General features: G+C 30.8%; 1 protein-coding gene across 2 annotated transcripts in view; it reads right to left on the bottom strand.

The window, feature by feature from the left end:
* LOC136983105 (mitochondrial proton/calcium exchanger protein-like) overlaps positions 1 to 14,084 on the bottom strand; it is a 67,749-nt gene that overhangs the window by 14,858 nt on the left and 38,807 nt on the right. For both annotated transcript variants that reach the window (XM_067279739.1, XM_067279740.1), the window contains exons 4-6: positions 6,535 to 6,675; positions 4,036 to 4,239; positions 3,715 to 3,966 (exon numbers count right to left, since the gene is read on the bottom strand). In XM_067279739.1, coding sequence (XP_067135840.1) covers positions 3,715 to 3,966; positions 4,036 to 4,239; positions 6,535 to 6,675 — 597 coding nt within the window. The remainder of the gene's footprint in view (positions 1 to 3,714; positions 3,967 to 4,035; positions 4,240 to 6,534; positions 6,676 to 14,084) is intronic.

Here is a 14,084-nt window from a genome sequence, read left to right on the forward strand (position 1 = left end):
GTTGAAGACACACTTGATTTGCCCTCAGCAGTTGTCTTAGTAAAGTGAATTTTGTTCAGGTGAGACGCAGTATCAATTTGGGTTGGAATTGACTCTTTAGAAAATAATCAAGTAGCAAAAACAAATTTAAAAATTCAAATAACTGAATAAATAAAACCCAAGTTTTTATATTGAAAATTTTAATAAGTATTTTTAGAAATTTTATCATATTATTTCTACATAAACAATATAATTTTTAACAATAATTTTAAACAAAAAAAAAAGAAAATTTTAACTGAAAACAAAATGCCAAGTAGAAATTTGCAAAATTTAGAGATTAAGTCAATGAACAAAATGTTGAAAAAAAGACATGATGTTTCATAACTATCTCTTGAGAATGTGTGATACAATAACAATATAAATTTTTATATTTTTTGACAACTTAATTAAATAAATGTAAAAATTTAAATTATAAATGGGCACATTAATCAAAATATATAACAATCATCCAAATTAAATGTAAATAAAGTGTTGGAATTAAGTATATATTTATTTTCAAAACACATTGTATATAACAGCAACAACTCAAATTATTGTTGTTAATAGAGCTATAAATAGGCATTCCTAACAATGAGGTAGAGGTAAAGTTCAAATGGTGTCCTCCTATTTCCAGTCTGTCAAAAAGAACACCTTACAACTCCTTGAACACAAACTAAGTTTGTTTATTTAACACTATTTACAGAGATACACAGAAATACATCTTAACTACTTCTAACTACAAGGTCTTAGTCCAGACCTCCTTCCCCTCACACAGTCTTAGGCTAGGCTCCTCTTTTCCCCGATCCAATGTTGCCTTATATCTAAGTTTTGAATCTGTTGGCTGACCAATCAGGAACTGAGCTGAGCTGAGCTAAGCTTTCTATCAGGTCTGCTCCAGTTGGCATACCTGTCTTGAATTGTCCAGGATGACTTGCCAACCATCCCTTTTCAGAAAACGTGCTTCAACGAGCAAAAACTTGACAGTAGGCATTCTATTGATGAATAAGCTTAAAAATTTCTTCCACATAGAAAAAAGTAGCTGCATGGTAAGCTGTTCTTCAACAGTTTTGAGAAACTTTGCATTGGAGGTGAACTGGTGACCTTTCAGTGACTGCTTGAAAAGTCCAAAAACATTGAAATTTCAAGGAACAGGTTTAGGCTGTAAGGAGGATGGGCAAGAACTTCACAACTAAACTGTTACACAGTGTCACAGCACATTTGCTATATGTGACTTCATCTGGTCATAAAGCATAATTCCCTTGGGAAACATTCCTGACTGCTATCTAAAGCTTATCAAGGATGTCAAATAACCTTCACATCAGTTTTGAAATTCTTCATACCATTTAAAGACTGTACTGTGTGCCAGGTATTCATTCTTGTAAACCACCTGCATGCATTTGAAGATTATTGTTGCTATGTTTCCCACTGATCCAAAATTGGATCACAGCTTGCTTTGCATATCTTAACCTATTCTTGAGACAAGTTGTTTACATTCCTTTATGATTATTTACATCCAATGCATCAAACCAACTAAATGAATTATATATATATATATAATGCATTCCTCCTCTATCTGTAAGTACTAAAGACCAACCGTCATTACCAAATCAGTTTCATTTGGACAATACTTATATCATATACCAGAAGCAAATAATATTAAAGTGTTTTAAACTATTGTATTTTTGGTGTTTCTAGTAGGTATTAAATTGTAATATGTAATATATAGGTTATATGTAATTAAGTGTAATATGTTTTAAATTTAGTTATCAGCTGAAAATCTAGAGTAATCAAATGTCCTGAATTCTTTTAATACAAAAAAATTTTAATGGAAATGAATGATAGGTAATCATCATACTTTGGTTGACTTTATCATATATATAAGAATCTGAAGAGGGGGCAATTAAGTAAACCAATTAATTTAATTACTTAAAGTAATATTCCAATCCAATTCTAATGCTCCCCTCTGGTGTTGATGACAAAGTGGAAAAAACCCACACACATCCTATTTCTCGATAGATAAAACAGATCAAATATCCCTACAGATCAACAATTATTACTCAGGTGATAACCTCAGTCCTGACCTTAGTCAATACAGACAATTAATCATGATGAGAACTGTCAAGAACCAAAATTAATGAGGTAATTTGAGCCACGACGACGATGGATAGAAATTGGCAATAAATTCATCGAGACATCTAAATTTTGACAGCCCATATAAACAACACTCGGACCCAGTTTGAACTTAGAACACATTAAATCACATGAGTCAGTTCTCACATGAAACAAGTATAAAAAGAGGTCGCACCCATATCTCAGCGCGATCATCAAAAAGAAGCATCAAGGCGGAAGACTCTATTCGAACCTCTACCCAGCTACTCTACCAAAGGACCGCTTGGGACTTGATCGTCGCAGGCTAAGAGTTATTTACTTAAAATAGATGAAAACTCTCTCTTTCAATGCAAATAGTTTGTAAGGTTGACTAGAATTAACTGTCTGAATAGAAATTAGATTAGGACAGACTCCCAGAATGCTGGACACTACGGAAAGTGTCATGTTATTAACTGTCGAGTTAATACGGGATAATTCTCGAGTCTGTATCATACTTTCTGCTTGTGTATTATTTTGTATAAATTTTTGTGTTTATTAAATGTTATTCTTATGTTTAAATACATGTTATCCTTGAGTACAGCCGACATCTTATCACGAGCTCGCTAACCCTCCCACTCGCTTACAACATAAGCCATCTCTTGACACGACACTGGTAAGAAGGGCTGAGCTTACTGCTCCGCCCCTCGGTTCACATATATATATTTAAATGATTAATATATTGTTATAAACTGTATATTTGATTTTTAAATATTGGAACAAAGGATATATATTACCAACATATATTAACAAAGTACATATATTACCAACATATCATGATACTTTTAATAGCTCTTTCCAAATGAAATGGACAAATCCTAAACAAAGTTAATAAAATAACTACACTAAATTTAATTGTAATCATGCAGTAATTGATATCGCAAGACTTTTTATATATAGTTTATATCCACAACAACAATTTTTATTTCTAGTTATCTTCATAAATAGAAGTAATGTTGAGTAAATCTAATGATTTTCAATATTTATTATTTTAATAATGTCCATTTCACTAGTGATTGGCATTATAATTTTTGAAAACTTTGAAGAGACTGATTTGTTTTTTTAAACATAATTAAATAGTACAACAAAAAAAAAAACAATTTTTTTTAATTCATATTTTTTAAATTGCAATACATTACTTAAAGATTTATTTTTATAACATTTGAAACTCTGATGTTTAAAAAAATGTTTGGAACATAATCCAAGTTGGATGATAAATATAATTTTTTTAATGACTATTATAACATTCTTTCTATAAATTCACTATCTTATAATTGAAATTGTTTCCTTAACTGAAAAAACAGTTCAGATTGAAATGAAAACTAAAATTTTAAGTTATTTTCCAGCAAAAATCTAATGAGAAATACAATAAAAACCATCTAGAGATTCATAATCAATAAGAATTTCATTCAATATATTAGAATAATAGACATCTACGACTATCTACAAATCCAATTGCAGTTTTTATAAGTATTCAATCATATATATAATTAAATAAATCTATTAATTAAAATAACAGTATATTCTGTGAATATAATAAATTTGACTTACAGCAACATCTGGTAAACTGGATATTGTAGCTTTAAGTTGTTCTGTTGCTGGAAGATTTTCTGGAAGATATAATGCCCGTGATAGTAGAAGAAGTGATGGAGGTATCTCCTCATTTAAGCTTAATTCTAACCATTGCTGTAATTGAGATCTAAGTCGATCTTCAGGCATTCCTAAAGCTCTCATACCTCTAGACCTACAAGCAGCTTGTAATTCAGGCACAGTAAGTGTTTCAATTCCTTCTTTTTTAATCATCTGCAAATTATTACCTATTAATTTTTTACTATTTATTAAAAATAAATTTAACAAACTAAAAACAAGTACCTGATCATCAGCTCTCAAACTTCTCAATTTCATTCTAAGTTGAAATCGAAGAAAATTATTTGTGCCAATTGGTTGTATTTCCAACAAACGGCAAAGAGCTGTTATTTGAGGTCTATCTAAACTATCAAGCGTTATTTCATCTTCAAATAACTTTGAAAACTTCATTATTTCTTCATTTGTAGCTTGCTTTCCTGTTGTTCTAATCTAAATTTTAAAATATTAAGGAATTATTAAACTATTTCTTAGTCTATTTTTATTCATCATATTACAGATTCAATTTTATAATCTGGATGGCTGAGTTAATCTGATTATTTCAATTAGTCATCAAACCTTTACATTATGCAAATTAGATTAATTAATGAGAAGCATCAGTGTATCATAAGCTAAATTGATTGATCAGTAACACAAAAAAACCTTTCACACTTTGTTTCTAGCAATTTAATCACTAAGTACAAATGTTTTCGGCTGTTTGAATGGCCTTCTTCAGGTACAATAAGGTCGGTTGGAACGTTGGTTAGCAGATACTTACGTGACGTCAGTGTTTATGAAGGTTTCTTCTTACAAGTGACATCATTGCTAAGAAAGTTTAAACGATATTGACATTGTAAATAATCTTTTGAGTTTAACCAAGATGTGTGAATGACTGTTGATGATATGATAATCGTTAAAAGTGGAAATAAGAGACGAGATAAATTTAGAAACTGCACAAAAGATTGCAACGGGTTCGATGAGGGTGGATTGACCTATTTAATTTAGGGGTTATTGAGGGAGTGATTGCCATCGGTGGAGAGCGAGTCTGTGTCTCTGCTGTTAATACAGTTTTCTTTGAGGGATTTTAAAAAGATTTCTATTGTTTCAATTGTTCTAAGCTTGTTATAATCAAGCATAGGTACAATAATCTTAGCCTCTTCCCATTTGGCCGTTATATTCGGTTCACTTGCAAACTGGGCTAGGGTGGAATTAAATAGGCTCAACCAATAGATCGCTTACAAAAAGGATAGCTGAGCATAAATACGACACATACAACAAAAAGTTTAATTCCACCCTAGCCCAGTTTGCAAGTGAACTGAATACAATGGCCAAATGGGAAGAGGCTAAGATTATTATACCTATGCTTGATTATAACAAGCTTAGAACAATTGAAACAATAGAAATCTTTTTAAAATCCCTCAAAGAAAACTGTATTAACAGCAGAGACACAGACTCGCTCTCCACCGATGGCAATCACTCCCTCAATAACCCCTAAATTAAATAGGTCAATCCACCCTCATCGAACCCGTTGCAATCTTTTGTGCAGTTTCTAAATTTATCTCGTCTCTTATTTCCACTTTTAACGATTATCATATCATCAACAGTCATTCGCACATCTTGGTTAAACTCAAAAGATTATTTACAATGTCAATATCGTTTAAACTTTCTTAGCAATGATGTCACTTGTAAGAAGAAACCTTCATAAACACTGACGTCACGTAAGTATCTGCTAACCAACGTTCCAACCGACCTTATTGTACCTGAAGAAGGCCATTCAAAACAGCCGAAAACATTTGTACTTAGTGATTAAATTGCTAGAAACAAAGTGTGAAAGGTTTTTTTGTATTACTGATTTTAGGTAGTCCTAGCTTTGAGTGCAGAGAATAAATTGTTTGATATAATTATGTCCATTATAGCAGGTCTGATTTGAAATAGGATCTAGAGATGGGATACAATTTGAATATTTGAATATGAATGTCATAATTTCAAAGATCCCATCTATTATCAGTTGAAAGTTCCCTGTTAATAGCTATACTTAAATTTTAATTTATTTTTTATACTTATTATTTATTTTAATATAAATTAGCAATTTAATTTTAACTTTTCTGGTTTTCAAATTCCATTTTTATGTTCTATTCCGTCATCCATTTGTATTCAAATATATAAATCCAAAGATGATTCAAAGATTATTCAAAAGCATTTATTCTTCCATTAAATGGTTAAAGTTTACCTAGGTAGTCCCAATGGCAGTGCTTTGGTTAGGTTAAGTTGGTTAGGTTAACTACATTTTTAGTAGACATTTCCTTTTTTTCTTTTGTTCAAGAACTACCATGAATCAATAACTAGTGATGTTAAATGATCAGCAGCTTGCCAGCAGCTCCCTTCCGGGAGGAGTCTGTCAGGAGCACGAACAGTTGGAAGCGCTGCCATTGAGACTACCTAGGTAAACTTTAATCCATATTATTACTTTCAACATATTATTAGCCTCTCATATTTATTTTTCAAATGCAAATTAGTTTTATTACGAGGTTTTTACAAAACATAAATTATCACAATATTGTTTTATTTTCATTCTATTTCTTAAATTCTTAATGTAAAAAAATAACTGATTTATTTAATTGTGTGAAAAACTAAATAAAGAACTATTTAATGTAAATATTAATAAAGTAAATAATTTTACAATATAATTTTTTACAACTTAGTGTATTATTTAAACAACCAATATTTTGAATAAAAATTTTTTCTTACATTTTCAAAAAACTGTGCAAATTCTTTTGCTGTGTGTGAATGTTTATCACCTTTTCTGTGTAACGCCATTTCATCCAATGTATGTTGAAGAAATTTTGCCATTTCTAATTTTACTTTTAATTCTTTCTTCATTTTCAATTCCTTTGTGGAAAAATATACACAATTATTATTCAAATAAAGATTATAAAGTAAATATAGTAACACAGTTATATACTATTCTCAAACACAGGAGGTACACTACTTTTGGACATTTGACTTCAGGACAACTCACTCTTTCATACATAATACTTTGATAACTTAAATTATTTTTCATATACCAAATTTGCATTTTCTTACATTTTCAGTTAAAACTTTCAAGCTATCATGAACTGATGTACAGTGGGTGATCGGTTAACGAGCAAATCGAATAACAAACACTTTCGTGAAAGATTTTTACGTTTGGTCAATGAACACCTCACAGAACAAACACAAGAAGAAGCGACATAAAATGACAAATGCCGATTGGTCTTGGCCTTGTCTTCATGCAACAATTCAAAGCTTTTTGGAGCACAGGACACATCGGCATCAACGTTCAACCCAGTATATTCTGATCGGATAATATTCCTCCAAACTTTGAAACTCTTCCTTGTAATTCCAGTCTTTTATTTTTCTGACAGAAACAATTCTTTTATAGTATTCGTGAGACTGTCAGGCGAGCACTTGTTAGCATTTGTGTCAGTTTTTATTTTCAAAAGATGAGAGTATAAGAGCTTAGGTAGAGAGTGAGCAGAAGATGGCTGATGGCTGATATTGCCAGGCATCAGGCCACAACATCAGACAGGTCTACAGTAGGCTACAGTTCAATCTTATCTATGAAAGATATACAGGTATACCTCGAGTTACATCGTTCCCGATTATACGTCGTTTGTCAAAAAAGTATATGGAAAAATAAAAATCAAGTTTACGTCAGTTTATTCGACTTTAAATCCGTCCGCCACAAACACTGAAGTCATAATATCACTAGAAAAGCGTTGAAAGCACATAAAATCATATTAAAATATGTACATTTACAGTAAATGTTAATATAATCATCATAAATCCTAGAGAACAAAACATGAAAACATCTGTGTTTCTGTGTTGTCGTCTTATTTAGTGGTCTTTAAGTGCTCATTATTGGTGTTTTGTCCATTATTGGCATTTAGTTACGACGTAAGTCGAAACTACGACTTACGTCATAACTACACAAGTAAATTCGACTTACGTCGTTTTTCGACTTACGTCGCCTCTCCTGGAACCAATTACCGACGTAAGATGAGGTATACCTGTAGTATAATCAAGAAGACACAAGCAGCTAAAGGAGTAACGGAAATCACATCTGAGAAATAAAGAACATTGAAGAGCTCATAATGGAACCTGAAATGAATCTGACAACAGAAGAATACCAAGAAACTAGGCGAGATATGTTTTCTTCTGAAAAAGAGGATTAATGCCGATATCTGCTATTAAAGATCTTTTGAAGAAGTGGAGAATATCAGAACAACAGTCTTAGAATGGCATCCAAACCAGGTTGAGGTTAATAGGCTTGGGGATCTCTACAATTACATTGCTATTAATTACTTCTGAAAAATTCCAAAGAAAAGAGAAAAGCAATCAACATTAGACAGATTCTTTAACCCCCACAAATAGAAAAAACATGACTAATAAAAATGCAAGACTGTGTATGAGTGTATGTATGTATGTATTTTATTATTACATATAAATAAACATAGTAAGAAATATAAATGTAGTATATTTTATATTTTTTGAAGTTTCCAAAATGAATTAATCAAATTCCCATAAAAACCTATAATAAATTGATAATTGGATGAACTGATTGGATTAATGAACTATTCAGATAGCAAACAAAGTCTTGGAATGGATTATGTTCGTTAACCGATCACCCACTGTATTCCATTAGTTTTAGTTTAACTTAACAAGATATTTTATCAATATAATTTAACCTTACTTAATAAGATATTTTATAATTTTTTTAGCTCTCTGGGGAAATATTCTTTATTACATGTGTCATGTTTAGACATTCAAGTTTTGTACACTTTTTTTAGTAATGGATTATGTCCAAAAGTGGGACTGCCTGTATATACTAAATAATTTCAGAATTTTGCAACTATAAATGCAAAAAAGTATAGAATTTACGTTTTTGCATTTATAATTAACAGATTGTAAAAAATTCCATCTATGTGCATAGTGACAAGTGTGAACATTCTTTATGGTGAAGTCTGTGCATAGTTTGATATATTGTTTTATTCACAGTGAAATGAACAGTGTATTTGAAATTTCAAAGTGCGTACATCACTTTTTTTGGTTGCATCAAAGAAGTGACCAAAAAATGTATTTGAATGTTATTCTTTACAAACAACAGAAAGGAAAAAACACAGAAAGTAAAAAAAGTGAATTGGTTAGAATTATACAAATTAGCTTTGGAAATAATGTTGTGAATGAACGGATGTGTCAGAGATGGTTTGAAAAGTTTCAAAACATGTTTCACAACAAAAAATTCTACTAGTGTATTTATAGTGTAAACTATGATATTTTTAAAATATCACTAAATATTTATTGCTGTCACTGGAAAATAAACTCTTCACAACATTATGAGAACTGGGCATAAGCTATATGATCATTCAACAGCATTCGAAACAGCTGGGAAAAGTGCTGAAGTAGGGAAAATGGGTGTCACATAACAGTAGTATGTATATGATAGATTCTGCGATAATTTTGTAAAAGTTTAACATTTTATAACTTTTATCCTAGTAACTCTCACAATTTCGCAGGAAAGACGTCGAGCAGGGGCTAAAAATCAATGAATTTCGCAATAATTGGTAAATCGCTCAAGCGTTTCTGAGATATTTTGTATCCCAAAAACTCTACATTGATTACATTTAATTTCTTTTTTAAATCCAGCATTACATTGATTACATTTAATTTTTATATTAGACGGTAATTGACCAAAACGGAAATTATTCATTACAAAATATCTAACATAAACGTGGTTGAACAATTTTGTGAAAGGATGTAATTCTCTTAAATCTTGATTTCTTGATATTTTATAGAGAAAAAATAGACAAAAGTGTCCACAGACAGGACTATACGGTCCCTGTAAAGCCCAGCGATTCCAATATATTCGATCACTATTTCGACGAATAAATCTTATAATTGAGGGGATGCTCGGAGGTAGTCCGTAGGAATCAAAGTAATAACAGGTAAAATAAATTGTGATCCAATGTTGTCCCCGCTTTCGACTGTTCTCAGTGTTAACTATAAATCCTCGCTTCTTTCTGATTTTTTGAGGTAATAAATCTGATAGATAGACTCCTCCAAATGTCTTGCTAATTTCCAGATCTCCTAATGCTAGTTTTCATAAAGTAATTGTATCCATTTTCTTAGTAGTCGACATAAATATTCCGAGATTGATTGATTTTTATTGTATTACGATATTCTAAAAAGCACACGACGTTAACTGTCTCGGGTAAAGATCTTTTAAATTTTAAATCAATACTAATGTTCCCCTGTGTTAAAACACTTGTGTGGTTTTCTGACGCCGCCTTATCTGGGATTAAATCAAACACGTGAAACATATATCCTTGGGTGTAATCGGAATACGATATATTAGCATATTTTCCATAGGGAATTCCACCCATCTCTTCGAATAATGTTGCATAACTTCGAGTATAACTTTTTTCATCGAAATCAGGAGTATATGGTGTAGAAAGAATTAAAATTGAATCCTTTATAACAGAAATATAATTTAAATCGAGCTGTCCATTAAATGCATTATTATGAACTAATCCGATTATAATTCTTTTTGGGATTTGACCAATTATTGCATTTGAAATATTTGAACTTAAAATACCTTTACTTAAAGTAAATACCTTAATATTAACTCGTTGATAAGGCATTTTAATTACAGAATTTTCTAAGGCTTTTTTCATTCCAATTAAAATGCTAGGACTAACTTCTACTTTGTTTACTTTTAATGTAATATTCTTTAATTGAATCTGATAATTATTGCTGGTGGCCATTAGAGCAAAAGCGTCTTTTGATCATTCCAATTTGATTCTAACATCAATTCCATTTATCAATAATTTAGGTTGATTAATAAAATCGAAATGAAGTCGTCCATTTAAATCCAATACTTGCCTTTTACTACTTTTCTTAAACCTAGTGATTAATCCTTCATTCTTGGCATCTTTAATCGGATCGGTTTCGTTTAAAAATCCAGCAGTATCTTTGGAGAAAAAAGAACTTGTTAAAAAAGTTTTTTGCGCTTCTTCAAATGAAAATAACAGAGCTTCAATTATTGCTTTATATGCATAGTTTACATGCAATGATACCTGTTTTTCGTTAAACCATACGGTGCACTTTGAAAACATACTATGCAATAAATTATTTACCGGAGTAACAAGATCTGTATCCAACGTAGATGTTCCATTTCGTTTAGTAATAGATAACTGAGCATTAATCAAAATACTGCTCAAATCTATTAAGTTTTCACATGAACCAGGGATTAGAAATTCTATAGGAGATTTTTGATCGGTGATAGTGGCAATAGGGTAAAGAATACTAGGTATGGTATTCTCTATGGCTGACTGTGTGGGAATAGTTTTAAAGAAATCCAATTTGGATTTTAGGCAAAGACATGAAAATTCATCCATTACGAGAAAATATTGACTTCTTTCCTCCTCTTAATATTCTTTCGTTTTACATGTTTTCTTCGATGTTTTCGTTTTTTACCCAATCCACTTTGAACTTTTTGAATGACATCATCTTTTATTTCTTTTCCCATTGATTTAATCCACAATAGTGCAGCATCTTTTAACAATTCCCCACTGAGTAAACCCATTCCAATGTCTTTTGCTACATTTAATGCTTTCTTTCCAATATATTTTCCAGCATCTTTTAAGATTGGTATTGCTTGTCTAAACACGTCTCCAAAAACCCATATTGGGCAACTTTTAAAATATTGACCTCTTCCTGATTGGAAAAAACAGAGTTGTTGATATATATAGGATTCGACTGTAAAAATCTCCGTCGAAATAAAGGATCAGGATTAATAATCCCTCCTGTTTGTGAACAATAATAAGCGATACAGTCCTCTGGTTTAAGCTTCATTTTATTAAATAAATGATTCTTTTGTGAAAATGGATTTTTATACTCGTTGAATACATAATACCAAAAGCGATTTTCCAGAAGTAAAAATTATGTTTTCACCAGTTGCTGATCGTATGTCTATAGAAATAGTCTCGACGTGACTTGTTTGAACCGGGAAAAATATTGGAGTATTATAAATTTTATCAATTTGTTGATCTTTTTCTCCCATGACTGGAATTACTCGAAACAATGAGACAGTAGTATCGCCTATGTGATAAGATTCTATTATATTAGAATACAGTAATACTTCGACTTACACTAGCCCGACTTACGCGAACCCAGAGTTACGCGATTTTCAAATCTCGTTGATTCGTCTTTTGTTTGAGCACCACGCAACTCTTGATTACTCACTCCCCCCACACTATTGTTCAGCTTACATGTTCGGACATGTCGCGTGGAATCGACGCATAGCTACAATTTATTTTGTGTTATTTATTTCTGTGTTTTATATCTACGGAGACTTGAAAGACCCTACTATGTCATCCAAATGAAGTAAAACTGATTCTTCTGCATCAAACAAGAAAAGAAAAACTTTATCTTTGGAATGTAAAGTTAACATTATGAAAGACTTCGATACAAAAATGAAAATTTGTGAATTGGCAAAGAAGTTTGATATACCGGAATCGACGGTCATAACAATTATAAAAGGTAAAGAAAAAATTCTCGAAGCTGTGAAAACTTGACAGAAGGCCTCAGTTCAATTGAAAAGAGGTTACAAATTTTATAAAATATATACTCCAACAAAGAGCGCATTTCTTCTACAAAACAAGAAATAAAAAAATTATTAGCACGCTACGAGGAAATTTTGCGGGAGGAAAAAAAAATCTTTGAGCCGTCAGACGAATTTGTTAGATTTTATGAAGTCTTCTACATCAAAATAACTTGGTTTACGATTTTAATAATATAATTTGTTATACATATGTATTATCTAAGATTTTATTAAACATTTTTTTTCTAAATTATTGTTTTCTTTAGTCTCCGGCCCCAATTAAAAATAATTTGTATGTATTTATATGCGAAATTATACCCTGACTTATGCGGTTATCGCTCAGTCCCACCTATTGCGTAAGTTCGGGGTTTTACTGTATACAAATATTTCTGTTATTCCTGCATTTAATTCTAGAGGATAGGTCCCTATAAATTCTCCTTCTCCTTCTCCTATATTAGGATTCAATCGATCAGAATATTGATCGAATCCTAATATATCTTTTAATTGTCTATTAAATTTTTAAAATTTTACGGAAGTTTCCCATGGAACTTTCAATAATAATTTTTTATCTGGGAGTGATTTAAAACTTATTATTTAAAATGATTTAAGAAATTTTTGTTCCGTATAATCCACTCGGTATTTGTATCATATTTTCAACATTTTCAGTTCTTATTTTTTATATATATCTATTTTTCTCGATTAAAGTAATAAATTCTCCACTAAAATCTTCTAAAGATGGAGTATATTGAAATGATTGTTCTTGTCCCTTTAACATGAAAAGTTTTTGATTATCTAAATTTAGTATAGAAAGAAATGTATGTCCATCTTTTAGAGCTATATGTAATTCACAATCAATAGCCAGTTCAATCTTCACAGTGCTATCGTCTTGGTTAAAAGAAAATTTAATAAAACGATTTTTTTCCTAAAGCTTTCAAATTATTCGTAATATTCTCAAATATATTACTTGATTTGACCTCTCCCATAGGATGTAATGGAATTAATGTAGATAAATTTTCGGCTTTTACTCTAAACAATCTTGTTTTTCTAGTAGTAATGACATATTCATTATTTTCACTAGAGATGTTAAACCATGATCGAGATATTATTATCTGGGATAATGCTACTTCCCAAGATCCTGATAAATTTATTGGTGGATTACCGTATTTTACGGACTATAAGAGAGACTTTTTTCTTCGAAAAATTGCTTCCAAAATTCAGGTGCGTCTTATAGTCCATAGAGTCTTATAGGTATTTTTTTTTTTTAAATTGCTTAAAAATTAAGGTGCGTCTTATAGTCCGTAAAATACGGTAATTTTCGATGTGAAGCAGGATTGAGTATTGTTTGGAAAAAAATCCATACTTGCTGTGCTTATTAGAGTCACACAAAAATTATCCATTTTTTACTTTCTGCAGTTCTTCGCTATAAAATCGACCTTTAATCGTCTGGTTGTTATAATCTTTCAACACATTTGTGGGAGGAATTGTAGGATGTTGTTCTTTTATAATGAAAATTTCCTTACTCCAACCTGGTAAATAACCTCTCATAAAAGTTTTTCGTTTTTTAGAAACTCTGACTTTATCATCGACTTTATATTTATATTTTATTTTAGCTTTCGTTTTACCATAAAGTAGATTAAAAATTTGTAAATGATGTTTT

The sequence above is a fragment of the Centruroides vittatus genome, unplaced genomic scaffold (genome assembly GCF_030686945.1).
Source record: "Centruroides vittatus isolate TY-2023 unplaced genomic scaffold, ASM3068694v2 contig_876, whole genome shotgun sequence".
In the NCBI taxonomy this organism is placed as follows: domain Eukaryota; kingdom Metazoa; phylum Arthropoda; class Arachnida; order Scorpiones; family Buthidae; genus Centruroides; species Centruroides vittatus.